At 41.6% G+C, this 16,703-nt stretch overlaps 1 protein-coding gene across 3 annotated transcripts in view; it reads left to right on the forward strand.

The window, feature by feature from the left end:
- The first annotated feature begins 1,840 nt into the window (after window positions 1-1,840).
- dock1 (dedicator of cytokinesis 1) overlaps window positions 1,841-16,703 on the forward strand; it is a 273,627-nt gene continuing 258,764 nt past the window's right edge. For 2 of the 3 annotated variants that reach the window (XM_033610904.2, XM_078163716.1), the window contains exon 1: window positions 1,842-2,085. In XM_033610904.2, the coding sequence (XP_033466795.2) occupies window positions 2,043-2,085 (43 nt within the window). In that variant the 5' untranslated portion in view covers window positions 1,842-2,042. Of the gene's footprint in view, window positions 2,086-16,703 lie in introns of all 3 variants that reach the window. The other variant, XM_033610905.2, reaches the window with a different exon arrangement.

Genomic DNA, 16,703 nt, shown 5'->3' on the forward strand with positions numbered 1-16,703 from the left:
TATGAGACTAATTTCATCGGGATGGTTTTACCAGGTTAGGTTATGGCAGGGTCAGACAAACTTTCTTCCACTTTTATTTGAATAGGTTGTACTCTGTTACAATTTGCCAGTAATTTACATGAAAAAAAAATCAGATTAGAGGAACAAGAAAAGCAAAACAATAATTTAAAAAATTATAAATAAAACAGTGACCCTCAGATTTATCTTGTGAGCCAAACTTTCCTCCACTTTTATTTGAATAGGTTGTACTCGGGTAAAATTTTCCAGTAATTTGCATGAAATAAAGGTTTGAGGAACACACACAAAACAAAATTCAAAAAGGTGATAAATAAAACGGTGACCCCATCTTATGACCCGCGCTACTTTTGACATTGTGCAAGTGTTAAGCAGAACCGAGCGGATGGGGAGAGTTGAGTGCGCGTGTAGAGAGAATCAAGTGCGAGTAGAGAGGGTCTAGCACGCGGGTGTCACAGCACTGTGCTTGCAGGGAATATTTTTCTTGCGGAAACTGTTGTGTGTGCGCATGGGTTGAGTCCATCTTTATATACTGTCTATGATGCGGACCCACAGAGAGTTAAACAGTATGTGAAGCTAACTTCATCGGGATGGTTTTACCAGGCTAGGTTATGGCAGGGTCAGCTAAACTTTCCTCCACTTTTATTTGAATAGGTTGTATCGGGTAAAATTTTCCAGTAATTTGCATGGAAAAAAATCAGATTAGAGGAACAAGAAAAGCCAAACAAAATTTAAAAAAAAAGATAAATAAAATGTTAAGTTTATCTTGTGACCCGTGCTACTTTTGAAGTTGTGCAAGTGTTGAGCAGAACCGAGCGGGTAGAGAGAATCAAGCGCGTGTAGAGAGGGTCTAGAGCACGCTTGTCACAGCGCTTTGCTTGCAGGGGATACTTTTTCCTCTAGCTAAACAGCATGTGGGGCTAATGCTGCGTTCGTTTTGTACTCGGAGGTCGGAAGTCGGAAGTGGGAATGACGTCACCTCCGAGTTGACAACAGTTTTTGCATTCTAGTTGACAACGGTGGACAAGTCGGAAAAAACATGGACGTTACCGTTTTACCGTTGGGCTAGCCATAGCCACTGTTAGCAGTATCAGTTGATAACAACGCTCTATGTGGCATTTTGCACATACAGACAGCATAGCAACATGCCCATGGATAAAAATTGAACAGTACTATGGGTGTGGCTGACCTAATGTAAAACAAATAAGATAGAATTGCTATAAACAGTACTTTAGCAGAGTGTTTACTCACTACGTACGTGACCGGCAGCCATCATGAATTCGTAAGTTGGGGTTGATGCGGTTGGAGTTGGAAATCCGACCTCAGGGTGCGTTCGAGTTTGAACTTCCGACTGGGAACTGGGAATTTCCGACCTCCGAGTACAAAACGAACGCAGCATAACTTCATCGGGATGGTTTGACCAGGCTAGGGTCAGCCAAAATGTCTTCAACTTTTATTTGAATAAGTTGTACTCAGGTATAATTTTCCAGTAATTTACATGAAAAAAAGAAAGATTAGAGAAACAAACAAACATATAAATAAATAAAGTTTTTCGACCCTCAGATTTATCTTGTGACCCCTTTGGGGGTCCCGACCCTCAGGTTGGGTACACTGGTATTAGTGGATGTAATACCCAAACGAAGGTCCTGTAGCTCACCCATTGTTTTATTTGTCATCCCTTTATGTTATACTTGTAATAATATGTTCCTCCAGGTGAATATAGAATCATCCCATGGTTCATGTAACACCGTACATCAGTCATGCAGCAGTTTCCGCCTCAGTATAAGCAGCAGTGGAAGTTTGAGCAGGACTCCCACTGTATGAACGCCTACAGGCTGAAAAAGTTGTGTTCCCGTCCTCCCCCTTGCGGAGCGTCCTGTCACTGGTGGAAAATGGCTGCTCGGAGTGGCTCCCCAAAGCCCAGAGAAAACTGAGGAGAAAAAAAGTCTCCATTACCAACAAGAGGTCACAGCTGGACCTTTTTCTAACAGGATACACGACAACTCGGGGACGCCTCGACACTGACAATGTCTCGCTGGGTTCCCACCAAGAAGGAAAAGTATGGTGTTGGTACGTAAGAAAACTTGCATGCTCCATCGCTAGCTCGTCCTACTAGCTCTCAGATTGCACAAGTTTGGGAAGGATTGTGATTAGAAAGCGACCGGCTGTTTGCTTCCTCGTGTGGGATTGTTTCTTCTACTGTCACATTTGCCTTAATTGTGTGAATGCAAATCTCACGTGTCGGGGATTTGCCAGCTAGTTTTGCATGAAACGCAAAACAAGGAATGTGTCTATTGTGAGGAAGAGTGCTGTGTGTGTGTGTGTGTGAGTGTGAGTGAGTGTGTGTGTGGATTGGGAATTGTTAGAGGCGCGCCTAGTTGTAGCGCTGTTTCCTGTGTTATGGGGCCTCCGCTGCAAACTAACCAGCTACTCACAGGCTAAACTTTTAACAGTATAGCTGATGGCTGTTTTGGTGCACTGCTCCGTCTCCTACACAGGGAAAGCCTTTGTTTGTGGTTGGTTATTGTCACTTCCTCATAATGGTTTGAAACCAGGCGCCCTGGCCTGAGAACACTGTCTCTTTTAGCTGCTACTTTCTCCTGCAGGGGATTATTCAACACTTCATATATGTATATATATATATATATATATATATATATATATATATATATATATATATATATACATATATCATCACCAAAAATATCCTCAGCTTGTGTTACTGACTTTGTTTTGATCACTCATGTGTTTTAAAAACACTACAAGTCCAGCATATACTCTGCATCACTGCAGAATAGACATGAATATTAATATTGAGGCTATTTATGTTTTAATCACCCATCCTACTGCCAGATTGTACAGGAGTCATAGCATATGTTTTTGCTCTTTCCTCCAGGCGCTGATAAACCTTTTAATTTCAGGAACTTGATTTAAAAAAATTTGCATCTAACCACAGGGTTTGTTTCATTTAAGTTTTGGCCCCAGGGAGCATAAAATCTGTTAGCACTCTTGGCGTTAGATGTAATTTTTGAATACATATCCGTAACAGATAATACACATGTTTGTAATTACTGTAAGAGTGTTTTATTTTATACATTTCTCTTGTGAGAATTGATGGATTGTATGTAAAGAAATTGTAAACCACTCTGATAAAGGCAAAATGGACAGAGATAAGTAAGTATGATTTATTGGAGAAGAGTAGTTTAAAGGGACAGTTCACCCTCAAATCTAAAATACATATTTTTTCCTCTTACCTGTAGCACTATTTATCACTCTAGATCAGTGGTTTTCAAGCCAAAACAGGACAAGCCAAAATCTCAAGGCACACCTGCGTTTATATCTGTGCACAATAACTTCTATGATGTGTGTTATCACTCTTATCACAACGTCAGGCAATAAAAATAAAAAATATGACAGGTAGCAACACGTTCATGGTACTGTCTACTTTCTCTTTTCTTTCAGCGGTAGGTCGTCTTTGCTGTGTGTTTTGTTGTAATTTGCCCCGTACATAAAGCAATCAGTTGTCCCACTCACGGCTTTCTCATTTTAAATGTTATCATCCCTCACACTGGCTGCCAATCAGGGCTTTTGAAGTGTCACACACTTACAGTTCTTGCGAGCAAAAGGCGACATATAGGTTCCCCATGAAGGTCTTTTTAGAATGAATTAAAGGAAATTACATTTTTAGCTAGTGTTTGCCTCTTTATGACGAAATGGTTGTGCATGACATACTAGCCCCTTTTACACTGCCAGATTTTGGGCCTGTACTGCGAGCGTTTAGACACACAGAGCTGATCCGAGGTAGGGTAGTCATATTGGTGGAAGACAGAGGCGGCCTTCTGCAATGGGAGGGGCTGTTGATGACTTGTGGGAGGAGCTGTTAATGACGCCGCACGTGCGACCCACTGGTGGCGGATAAATAGGAAACAGCTGATAGCAGGAATTAGCGAGCAGCTAGTAGCAAAAGGGAAACGCAAACCTGACAGACACTGTAAAGATGAGCAACTGGGGAGACAAGGAATTGCGCGCCCTCCTTGCCCTCGCAAACGAAGAGGCATTTAACCGTCACATAATGGGGACGGTGAAGAACGGGCCAACTTACCAGAGAATCGCCGAAGGACTGACTAGCCGCGGCTTCCCTCCCACGTCACTGTTTACGTCACACACTGAGCTACACGTTTTGTTACCTGCTCCCGCCCCCCATTGCCCTGAAAAAGGCACATTCTGTATAAACAAAAGTAGGTAGGCGGCATTTTGCTGCACTCCCTAATTTTGTTTTTATACTGCCAATGCTGAAAAAAGACTGACTGGGCTTTCCTGCAAATTTGCACAATTCCTGTTTAAAAAGGGCTACTGACTCAGTCAATTAAACATTTATTCTTAACTTTTTGTATAGGTCCAGTTGAATATTGCAATAATAATGTGGCACACCATTTGAGAACCACTGGTCTCGACTGTTTCGGTGTGAGTTGCCGAGTGTTGGAGATACCAGCTGTAGAGATGTCTGCCTTCTCTCAAATATAGCGGAACTAGATGTCACTCAGCTTGTGGTGCTCAAAGTGCCCAAAAAAACCCAGCAATGTCTCTTTCTGTAAATCATGACCCAGTTACTTAAAGTAAACCACTGACCTTGTTGTGAGCAGTTTCATGTTTGAACTACACCCACTAGCCTTATCAACGCTTAGAAGCAAGCGTGCATCAACTTTTGAACAATAGGCCTGTGCTTGTGACAGCACGAGATGTAAACAGTAATGGCGTCCTCTTCAGTTGAGAGGTAACATTGGCTAGCTCAGTGGCGCTCGGTGAGCTAGTGGTAGATTAAGGTTGTGGTGCGATAACCATCTCAGAACATATCGTGGTGCCATGGTATTACTGAGTTATTATTTCTATCAGTTACAATGACCCTTAAAGGAATGAAAACAGAGGGCTTTTTTCAATTAAACAAACGTTTTATTACTGTAATTGAAACTTGAAGCCATTTTTTAAAATACTGTAGATAAGCAATATGCACAGTATGATAATTTCAATTTTCAAACCAAGGTCGATATTGAAACCAGCACGCTTTCTTCTGCACGGTGATACAGTTGGTGGGTGTACTGCGGTAGAAAGAAAATAGTTCCCACATAAAACTGTTCATAACAAGATCTGTGGATTATCTTGAGAAACTTGTCATGACTTCTGGAAAGAGACATTGCTGTTGAGTTTTTCAAATGTATTTCTTTGGCGCTTTGAGCACCACAAGCTGAGTGCCATCTAGTTCCATTATAGTCCAGGGAAGGCAGAGATCTCTACGGCTGATATCGTCAACAGTCAGGAACTCACACCAAACAATTTAGGTGGATAAACAGCCCTACAGGTAAGAGAGAAAATATGATATTTTGATTATAGGGTGAACTGTCCCTTTAACTTTGATGGACTCGTAATGGGTAGTGTGAAATATGAGGGGAACATAGTCATGGTAAAACATGCTCGCTGTGCTGTGCTTGAGTGAGTGTAATGGAACTAATCCTGATTTTTCTGGGGATCCCCTGGAACATCCTGATCCTGTTCACTCAGCACTAGTCACGTTTTTTTCCAGAAGAATCTGGTTTCACGACAATGGATTGTTATTTTTAATGTGTGCTATGTACATACTTAGTCCCATTTTAGCCGTGTCCATTAGTAGGACGGAGAGCTTGCAGCTGCATGAGCGCTGCTGATTGATGGTTGTGTTCAGCAGGTTACACCAAAGCTCTGATTGGCGTCTCGGACTACACAGCTTACAAATGAGCTGTTTTGTTTTTTAGTCCAGACCACGCCACACGAGCCCGTGGTCACTCCTGTCTCTCGAACAGATATGTTTGGCTGTGGTCGGGGTGAAAATTATGCTATTCTGATGCTAATGATTGCCTGGGTATATTCTCAAATATCCATGAGATCTTGAAAGTGGAAGGTCTTCAAAAATCTTTCAAAATTCTCACGGGGCTCGCTGAATGCAGGAGTGGATGAGTCATTAGTCGAAAGAGAGGCAGCTGCCACATCACTGCTGCAGAGGATTGATAGGGTGCACAGCCATTGCACTTTTAATACTTCATGTGTTGACCAAGTAGCACTAATGAGCACTCTGTGAGACCTCTTATGCAGGCTGTACTCACTGTGGACCTATTCCTGTTTCAGCAAAACTTTTGTCATAGCATTTGCTGCTTTCATAATGGCCCCATGGCTTTATTAGTGGATGCTGGGAAACCATCTCCTTTAGTCTTTTCACAGCAGTATTAATAATAAATGCTACTGTCTTCTTACATAGGGCATAGTAGTGATAATAAAGGGCTTTGTTATCATACTGGCAGATTCACACTACAGTATCATTGTGAAAGCAAGGCGTTGCACAGCAGCTAGCTCACACACAACAGCTAGTATTAGAAGTTTAACCATGTTAGATTTGTGTCAGAGTAATAACTGGAAAAAATCCACACATATCAATGAAATATTCATGGTTTTGGATGTATCTTTTTTTTCTTTGCTGGTTGTTATGCTCCTGTGTGTGACCTCACCAGCTCGTTAGCTTCAGCAACATCAGAAGAGCTCTTCAGTGATCCCAAGTGATCAGTTGTAGTTAGAGCTGGGTATTAGTTTTATATCAGTGTTGTAACACAAGACTAGATTGAGATCATCTTTTATTTTATCCGAACATCGTGATCAGGGGTTTTCATTATTGATGAACCAGTCTGTTATTTTTCAGTTATCTTATTAATTGTTTTGTCCACAAATTGTTAGAAAATGGCGACAAAGACACAGAAGATTTAATTTAGAAAACAGAGAAATTCCTCACACACATACTCACAAGCTTGAACAGTTATTAAAATTGTTGAAAAATTGATAATCATTTCAGAGCTAGTCATGGTAAGTGTAAGTGTGTTTTCCTGATCTTGTATTTGTTATACAGAGTTTTTAAGCTCTTCTGCCTTGGTCAAATGAACATTAAATGCATCTCTCTGTTTGGCCAAATAACAAAGTATTAGATCAAAAATATCATATTTGATTTTGTCAGAACTGCCTCACCCCAGCTGTAGCAAGGAACGACAACCTGCAAACTGTCTGCACATCGTGAAACCTCCCCTTCCTTGTTCTAAGTATAGAGTGGTAGTGGAATGTAACTTAATCAATTTACCTAAGTACTGTGGTGTAGTGGAAGGTATATGCAGGTATACTGGGAAAATTCACCTGTTTTTCTTGCTGTTTTCAGTCTACAGACCTATCAGCCAAAAAGCCATTGGGTTATATAGGAGTCAGTACCCAATTCCTCCTTGGTAACCCACCCATCCACCAAGAAGTACACCCAAATGCCTACATGACATATTGTCACTCCCAACTCATCAAATACTGACGCTTGGTTAGTGGCCCTACACGTCAGACTGTGACGCTCTAGGTAGCATTTTGGATGCTCAGGGACGGCGTGTCAATTTCTTCTCATTCATTGTGTCTTTTTAAAATAAACTTCTCTCTTGACCGGAAATGTAAAGTTTCCACTTGTTAAATGCAAACATCTCATTTCAAAATAAACTAACATGCTAATGTTTTTAGCACAAGCCCTATGGCATTTTACATTGTATAAATTAGCCTAGCAGCTAGCAGACTTTTCCTCCACTCATATGAAGCCAGGGACAACAGCAACATTTAACAAAGGTAATGTTACATAACTCGGCTCCATTACAACTCACAAGGTTCACTGACAAAACAACTGTCTTATACTAAACACGTTTTGCAAACAAATACAACATGCTAACGTTATTAGCACAAGCCTATGGCATTTTCCATTGTATAAATTAGCCTAGCGGATAGCGGAGATTTCCTCTGCTCATATGAGGCCAGGATAAATCACACACAAGACTTAAAATGCTATTTTGTGGAGGCTTTACAATCTAAACGCTTTGTTTCCACTGACAGGAGGTCTGTGTTGCTGTGACGTGTAGTTAAATATCTGGGGAGGTGCACATCAGGCCACAGCTCTAAAAAAGTGCTACTGGAGAACTTGTGAGTGAATGACTGAGGGGGAGCTGTGTGGAAAGTGTGTCAGAGGAGAGATGCACACTGGTATACGTCATGTAACTCAACCCTGTATTGATATAAACAGTGTAGTCATTATATCGCCTACCCCTAACCCCTCTTCTTAAGTTGAAAAATTTAATACAGCACTGGTGTATTTTCATGTTGTAATATTGCTACTTTTACTTCTGTAAAGGATCAGAATAATTCTTCCATCACAGGCACACAGACATCAGTTGTACTGTAAGACGAGAACAAGGTTTGGTATGTGGGCACCTTGACTTGATTTCGGAAACTCATGTTCTTAATGCGTCTAGAATCCTCTTCATCCGACCAGAGGCAACAAACCTTATTGCTTTTTACATTGTTGGTGACGGTTCTCAGTCTTTTTACATTGTTACTGAGGATAATTGTCACCCTGAGGCATTAACTTCACTTCCTTCTCTACACAATGTCGTCACTTCTACTGGCATTTTCAGAATGCTGCCCATCGGCTCACATTTAACTCCGCCGATCTGGTGAATTGACAGAAATCGTCGGCATTCATGAGGTGGTCGCGTACAGAAAGAATTATTGACTACCTTCAAATGAAAGTTGAGGTTTCGGGCTGAGGGCTTAACTTCACTCTTTGACCCCTGTTCATATCTTAAAAGAGGAGAACAGCGATCCATTCGTCAAAGATATATTAAAATCATATCTCTCTTGACCTTGAACTAATTTCATTACACAGTTCTTTTTTGTCAAATGCCAACCAGCCTGGCATAAATCAAAGGGATCAGGAGTTTTGAAGCCTAGTTATTCTTGTGGCATCTCAAAAGTGATTTAACAGGGCCTCGGGGAAATGTTTTTTAGCTGTCTCGCGGCTCAGTGATGAATTAACCAGAAATACTTTTTGATGCTAATTTCAAGTGTTGTCTCATTAATTCTGTTTCATCAGGATGTTGCTGTTCCTTAAGAGAGACTTCAGAGGGTTGAGGTTCTAGAAAGCAAACCAGGGAACACTAAGCAACAGGACTATTTACTGTATCTACACATCGCTGTTGAGACTTCAGCACAAATTACCCTTGTGAGCGTGTGCTGTCATGAGAAATGTTTTCCACCTCTCAGCGTCTTTCACTTTGTAATTTAGCTTTAAGTAATCTAACATAATACCAGCTCAGAATATAGAAAATTCCATGATTGTACAAAATATATTTAGTTCTTTTTCCGGCTTGCAGTCGCAGGTTTGGACAGTAAGGAAACGCTGCTTCCTGTAGGTCAGATCACAGAGTGGCAGCTTATCTAAGACGACAATTGGACACACACACATACACACACTGAGCTCTAAATGTTACACGCTCTGGTGTGGCTGTGATTCATATTTTTAAACTGGTGTGTGGCAGGCAGACTGCAGGCCAACAGGACTGACAACCCTAGACAGCTCTCATTTGGAACAGGTTAGCGGTGAGTGACACATTGGGAGCAGAAAATAGAGACGCAGTCGCTCCCCATCTCTCGACTGAGGCCGTGAGTAATTTGTGAAGCCCCCGCCCTGCACCCAAGAAAACCATCTCCCACCCACAAAGTGCAGTAAGCTAACAAATATGGTTGCAATTAAAGAGCAGTCTGGGTTACTACATAAATTCTACCCATGTGTTTCAAGCTCCCTGCTTCGTATTTTACACTTCTCTTATAGCCTGGGCTGGAGCTATTTGGTGTGAAATGCTGGAGAGGGAAATTCGTGTCATTCCCTTTTATCAGTTTAGTTCTTGGTTTTATACGCCGGGAGTTATTTTCATTACATTTCATTCAAAAAACGCCTTGTCTCACGAAAGGCACAATAAATATGAAAAGGGAAAAAGTGTGGCTCTTGTCGGAGCCGCACTCCCTGCCAGATATCGCAGCTATTAATTCTGACATAACAAAGCATTCAACAATATTAACTACACAGTGGAGTTTAAGACGAAGGCACCTGATTCCTCTCTGCCTACACTTAAACTTTGTCCAGGAAAAAAAAAAGCTGAGCCGACGAAATCGGAGACAGAGCTCTTTTACCAGAGTGAAATAAAGCAGCTGATTAATAGGAAGGAGCCGGGAGAAGGAATGAGATGCTGTGGAGACAAGCAGAAGAGGGGTGTATTTTTTTCTTGTCAGGAGGGAAGCCAACAGTTTCATCTTTGTTGGGTCTGTGTTACACCCAGGTGGTGTTAATGATCGGCTACCTTTGCTCATAAATAAAACTGCACTAACAGAAATTGCTCGTATTTTGCAGCAGTAAAGTAAACGATGCACAAAGCCACAGTTTAATATGCTGGGTTTATTTTTGGTCATGCATCTTTCCTTCGGTGCGATGACCAATGTGTGTGTGGTTATGTTTGGTAAGAAGAAAGTGTTTTTATTAAGCACTGCTGACTGCCAGAGTCTCTTGAGTGATTGCCTGGAGCCGGAAAGCTAAGTTAACGCTGTTATTTCCAGTTTTATGAGTTTGTGCATCACAGCGTTGGATTATTTGTTTTTGTCGGATGCTGCGTACACCCTCCACCTGGGAACTCATCCTGCTCTACCTTTCCCCCCCATTTAATACAAATGTGCTGCACTTACTGAACTGCCCTACAGATCTGTAAACAAAACATCTTCCTCTTTCTGTAAGCCAACTCTGCATAAACATTTGTAAAAATGTGTGACTTAGTTAATGCAGTGCCACATGTTTTGTGCAGATTACATCACAATTTGAGCTAGCTGTGCACAAAACCTTTGATTTATACATAGCTATGGGCGTATGTATGTAACTTTTGGAAGTACTTACAAATTGAAGACTATCACAAATGGCCAGTTCATTCAGGGCAAGAATCCAGTGATGGAATTTTTTATTTTACTTGGTATAGCACACAAAAACCTACAAAACCTTTTTTGGGTTACATAAAAATATTTGCAAAATCGGAGGATAATTTGGTAGAAGGACCGAGGGTGTGATCAGAGCCATGAGGAATGGTTAAAAATACTGTCAAATACTGGGAATTATATGAAGGAGGGTAGGGGGGCATTTATTCAATATAAGTTAACTAGTCCGTACCCACTGAGTGCACAGTTGCCCACGTACTGTTTCATATGGTGTGTGTTTGGGATAGAGGTCATAGGAAATTGCAGATTAAATAGTCTACTGAACCCATTAAGAAGAGCAATGTATTCAGACAGAGTTTTTGTGAATTTGATAGTACGATTGATTTATTGAAAGTACAGTAGTACCATTGCCAATAGTGGGATAGTTAGTGGGCTAAAACTGTACATTAGTAGTTGAGGTAGCATGTTGAAAGGCAGATAGTTAAAGTCATTGCCTTATAGAAGCTCAGTTTTAGTAAGTTTTCCAACTTTTGCCAAGAGGGAACTTTAGATATTGGTCCCTAGATTATGTTCACCGAGTTTCATGCAGATCGCTCAAACTTCCTAGGAAGAGATCGATTTTAAGTGTTTTTCAAAAAATTCAAAATGGTGGAAAATCTATATAACCAGAAGTTATGGGTTCTTGAGGCAAATTTGTTCCTCATGAGGAGAGGCATCTCTGTGCAAAGTTTCATGTCTCTACGACATATGGGGCATGAGATATGCCCATTCAAGGTTTGCAATATCAATCAGTTGCTTTAGCGCCCCCCTTTGACCAATTGATGTAATATTGCTTCATTCGCATCCTCCCATGACCCTCTACCACTGTGCCAAATTTCACATGGATTGACCAAGTCAGTGAGGAGAAAAACGTGGAACAGACACACCCACACACACAGACATTGTTTTCATCATTATATAGTAAGATACATAGGTTTGGATTGGATGGGCTTGCTCACCAATAATCTGTGTTGAAAATGTTGACAGAAAAAGACATTTTACATGCAATGTGGGAGTGTAAACTTGTTTACCTACTTTTGCACAAAGTACTTGAATACATACGAGAGTGGTTAGGTTTGACAGTACCTGTCTTGCCAAGATTATGCCTACTGGGAGATCAAACAGAATTGGCCAGTATATCAAAAAATATTACTTAGCAATGATAAAGGTAGGGGGTGTTACAGCTGTCCGAATGATTCTCAGATTGCGGAAAAGTACATCCTCTTCAGATCTTGAAAAATAGACAGAATCTATTTCAGAAATGGTGTCACATGTGCTTATGTTTGCTGGAGTCAGTGATATAATTTCAATCAGGAGAGATAGAAGGATGACATAAAGATGAAATTTAATGCAGAATATAAGTTTACAGATTAACAGATGATAATAAGATTTGGTGCTTTGACACCAGAGGGAGATTATTTGTGATCAAGGGACATCTGAGTGACAGCAAGATAAATCCCCCCATGGAATCTAGACACTGGTGGAGGTGGTGGTGGCTGATGACTCAGGTTGATGGCTGATGAGGCGAATAGAGGCTGCATCTGTGCTATTGGTTGATCGTGGAACAGCTGATGACTCGATTGACAGCCCCGAACACTGACAGCCGGAGATAGAGAGTGAGCATGGGTGCAAGAGTGAATGGCAGCGCGAGGACAAAAGTTACAGCCTAAGCATGAAAAAGTGTTGTCTTCCTGACTGAACTTTCGCTAAATATTTAGAGACTCGAATACGTTGGTCATTTACTCTTCATTGTCTCTGTGTTCATTAGACACTGTCTCTCAGACTTAGTCAAAACTTTGGCCATCATCCTCCTTCTCCTCTGTCTTTGGAGGTCAGTATGACTTTGCTATTATTCATTCTGAAAGGGAATTATATATTAACTATGGGCCACGCTGCTTGGTGAGGCAATTCTAATAGTACAGCTCCCAATGGCTTGCTGTGAGATGGTGGCTAAGACAAATGACAGCTGGCCTATTTAATCAGTGCATAGCAAAGTGGTTCCACACTATTCCTTTTTGGCTCACCACTGAGACAAAGCTGGAACACTTCTACATCTTGTTTTAAGCGTCGCTGTCATCCTAAAGGTTGAGACGAGAGGGAGGGGGGGGGAAGCGGTTGTGAACAAGTTAACCTTGGATTTACACAGGTGAAAATTTGTCTCTTTACTGTAACCATAGTTCTTTTACAAAGCTAGGATGTTTAACCTTTTGACAGCAAAACGTGGAGCTGCTTCAGTGTCATGGAACAAGTAAATCTGGAGAGCACTTAAAATTTAATGTCATGAATCAGGAATGAGTCAGCATCCTGTGAAATCATCATTTGTACCCTTTGTGTGGACTTTTTGTCCTCGGTCTTGATCTCAGCTGTTTTTGTTTTTGCTGTGACATCTGGCTGTTGGTGATAAATGCTGTCATCAATATGTAGCCCTCATGTTTTTTACAAGCTGTTTCTCTACATCATAGAAATAAGCTGTCTAGACCTGCAGTATGCATAAGTCATTGTTGTGAGCAGTTTCATGGAGGAGCTATTTTCTTTCAGCTGAACTACACCCATTAACTGTATCATCGTGCAGAAGGAAGTGAACATCTACTCACCCCTTTAAAAGCAAACCTTTTTCCTTACCTTCATAAATAAGTGCCATCTCAATGAGACAGTGCCAAGAAAACTGAGTTGACGTCCTTTAGCTAAACTATTAAATGGCTAATAGTTGCACTGGAGCTTAAATGTGATTGGTTGCCTTTGATGATCAATCAATCAATCAATCAATTTTATTTATAAAGCCCAATATCACAAATCACAATTTGCCTCACAGGGCTTTACAGCATACGACATTCCTCTGTCCTTTGGGGAAAAACTCCCCAAAAAAACCCCTTTAACGGGGAAAAAAAACGGTAGAAACCTCAGGAAGAGCAACTGAGGAGGGATCCCTCTTCCAGGACAGACGTGCAATAGATGTCGTACAGAACAGATCAGCATAATAAATTAACAGTAATCCGCATGACACAATGAGACAGAGAGAGAGAGAGAAAGAGAGAGAGAGAGAGAGAGAGAGAGAGAGATGCAGGTAATGACAGTAGGTTACAACAACATTATTGAAAGTAGTAATATTATAGTTATAGTTCTGGCTACTGTGGTACAATATGTTGAAAGTATGTATTAATATCTGGCAGTATACATGTGTGACAATAGTCATATGTGTATAATAACAGTAGAAGTATGACTAATGACTAATGATGGCAGCAGCAGCAGGAGGCATCTGGCAGGACCACGGCAGCAGCACAACCAGAGCATGATGGTGGTAGACGGCTCGGGACGCATTTACCTGACTGAGCCTGACCCGAATCTGAGACAGTTATAACCTAGCCCGGCCCAACCGTGACAGACTTTCTGATTTTTAAGTCTGAACCCGACCCAGGCTCGACGCAGCGGGTATCCACACTCTGAGACAGTGACACAATTTGACTCTACACACCATCTTTGTTGTGAAAGGTGAAACATGTAGGCCTGAGCGTGCTTGGACCTCCATGACAATCACAGTGGACCGTGATGTTACTTCTTGGCATTTTGTCAAAGGCACAGAGACATGAAGACGAAGGGACACACACGCACACACACATGTGGGTTGATCATGTATGATGGCGCCGTATGGTTGAGTGATTTATGTGGGTCGTTCCCGTTGCTCTGCAACACAGGCAGGCAGTCTCCAGTACCCTGAGTATTGATTGCGGACTTGCCAAGCAGCTTGTGCATTGTCTGAAAAGAGTCCTGCTGTGCTGCTTTTGCTAGCTTGACAGATGGCTAATGGTGTGTAACATGTCAATGTTAAACAAAGGTCAGTGATGTAGACGTGTGTTATTACATAATTCAGATTCAGCTGGATGAAATTAATATATAAGGGCCTTTTAAGTGCCATATTATATCAGGCAGGCACTTAACATTGTTGTATGAAGTCGGTAGTTCATATTCATGGACTTCAGCTTAGTTTAACATCTTAAGACTTTCATCTAAAATGATCACCAGAATTGAACCAAATGTAATTCCCGGTGGATTATTAAGACAAAGCACTTTTCCTCTTTGACAAGGTTTTTAAAAAATGACTTTATTAGGTTGGCAAAGGAACAATGACAATTTTAGCCACAGTTATTTGAGCACCTTTATTAGAATTTAATCTAAAGGAGTAAGGGGAGTGATCAGTCAATCAGGGTGCCACCATGTGTCAAAGGAGTTACAAATACAACAACAACAACAACAACAATAATGATTTTTATTTATCAGCAACTTTTACAGCACTCAAGGACACCTAACAAGACACAGTTAAAAACAAGCAGCAGAACGGCTAAAGGCTCTAGAACCCATGGTAGACAAGCAGGCAGGAGGTGATGGGAGCTGGATTGCAGCAAACTAGGGCTGCCCCCGACTAAGAATGTTCCTAGTCGACCAATAGTCGTCATTTAGGGCCATTAGTTGACTAGTTGCCTGCATGTTTATGATATTAATCTAATTATTAAATGGTATATTTTGGGCGGGGCAACACAATGGTTTGACTTGAAGGTGTGAGAAAGAATAGTATCAGTAACATTGTTAACACTGTGCTACATTACAGAGAAATACAAAACCGTACTAATGAACCTTCATTAATATAGGCCTATATTTTATCTACAAGTGCACGTCACACACTGAGCGAGCCGCCTGTTAATGACGCTGTGGGCTAATGGGCATGCAGCTACTTCCATGTTTCAGATGATACGTCATGTTTGTAGTCGACCAATGAAGATGAGTTTACATATCACCTTGGGTTCATCCTTCACCTTCTCAAAATGATCCCATACTTTGGATTTCCTGCCTGACATGTTACTAACTAGCCTGTGGAATAACCGCAGGTACCAGCTCTGGAAATTAAAGGCCATACACATGTTGCGTCTTATCTGCCAGGAAATGTGAGCTCTGGGCACTATTCTTGTGCCTTCTCTGTGCCAGCTTTTGAGCATTGTATAGCCTATTTACCTGAAATCCTGAGTGCAGAGCTGATTTTCTTCCAGGAGTGGTTTATAAGTGTGTAGGCCTATCGTCCGTGGGACAGACGTAAAGCTCTGGGTAGCCCTGCACTAACATGATCAACTTTTCCATATTTATCAGACTGAATATGTACAGAAGAAGGGAATATCTGTCAGCTGTGATTGGTTTGTAACGTGACTCCTGTCTGACTGCTGAGCATGGCCACTTCCTGTGTCTGTCCTTTCAAATTAAATTCCCACATGGTCCAGTCATTTAGGTTTTGGTTTATTTTGACAAGGCGCAGCTCCTCATAGAGTTTCATGTTTGTTTGTTTGCTTTTTTTTTTTCTCTGTGACTAAGCGACCAATGAAATCTTGCCGACGAATGACCTGTTTGGTCGACTGTTAGGGGGTAGCCCTACGGAAAAGGAACTACTAGTATGGAAGTGTGTGCAGATATGAAGGAGTTCAGAAAGATACAGGGCTCTAGTTTCGCAGACCGAGCGAGGCGGGAGCGCAGTGCACCTGCGCTTCGCCAACTGGGTGTCTCCAGGTGGATTTTGCAAGTTTGGCACACCATGCGCGCTGGCGCAGCAACTCCTCTTTCCCGCCTCCGTCCCTCCTACCTGCGCAAGTTGGAAAGAGGGAGGAGAGAAGGCGTGGAGTGGGTTTTACACAGCCCATTCACATCACACCAATCAAATGAGCCCCTCTCCTCGCCCTTAAATGCGCCGCGCAAAGACGTAATGAGAGTTTACTCAATTCGCCATGGCAGAAGAGAGCAGCAGCGTCAGATGGCCAAACTTCTCC

The sequence above is a fragment of the Epinephelus lanceolatus genome, chromosome 21 (assembly GCF_041903045.1).
Source record: "Epinephelus lanceolatus isolate andai-2023 chromosome 21, ASM4190304v1, whole genome shotgun sequence".
Lineage (NCBI taxonomy): Eukaryota > Metazoa > Chordata > Actinopteri > Perciformes > Serranidae > Epinephelus > Epinephelus lanceolatus.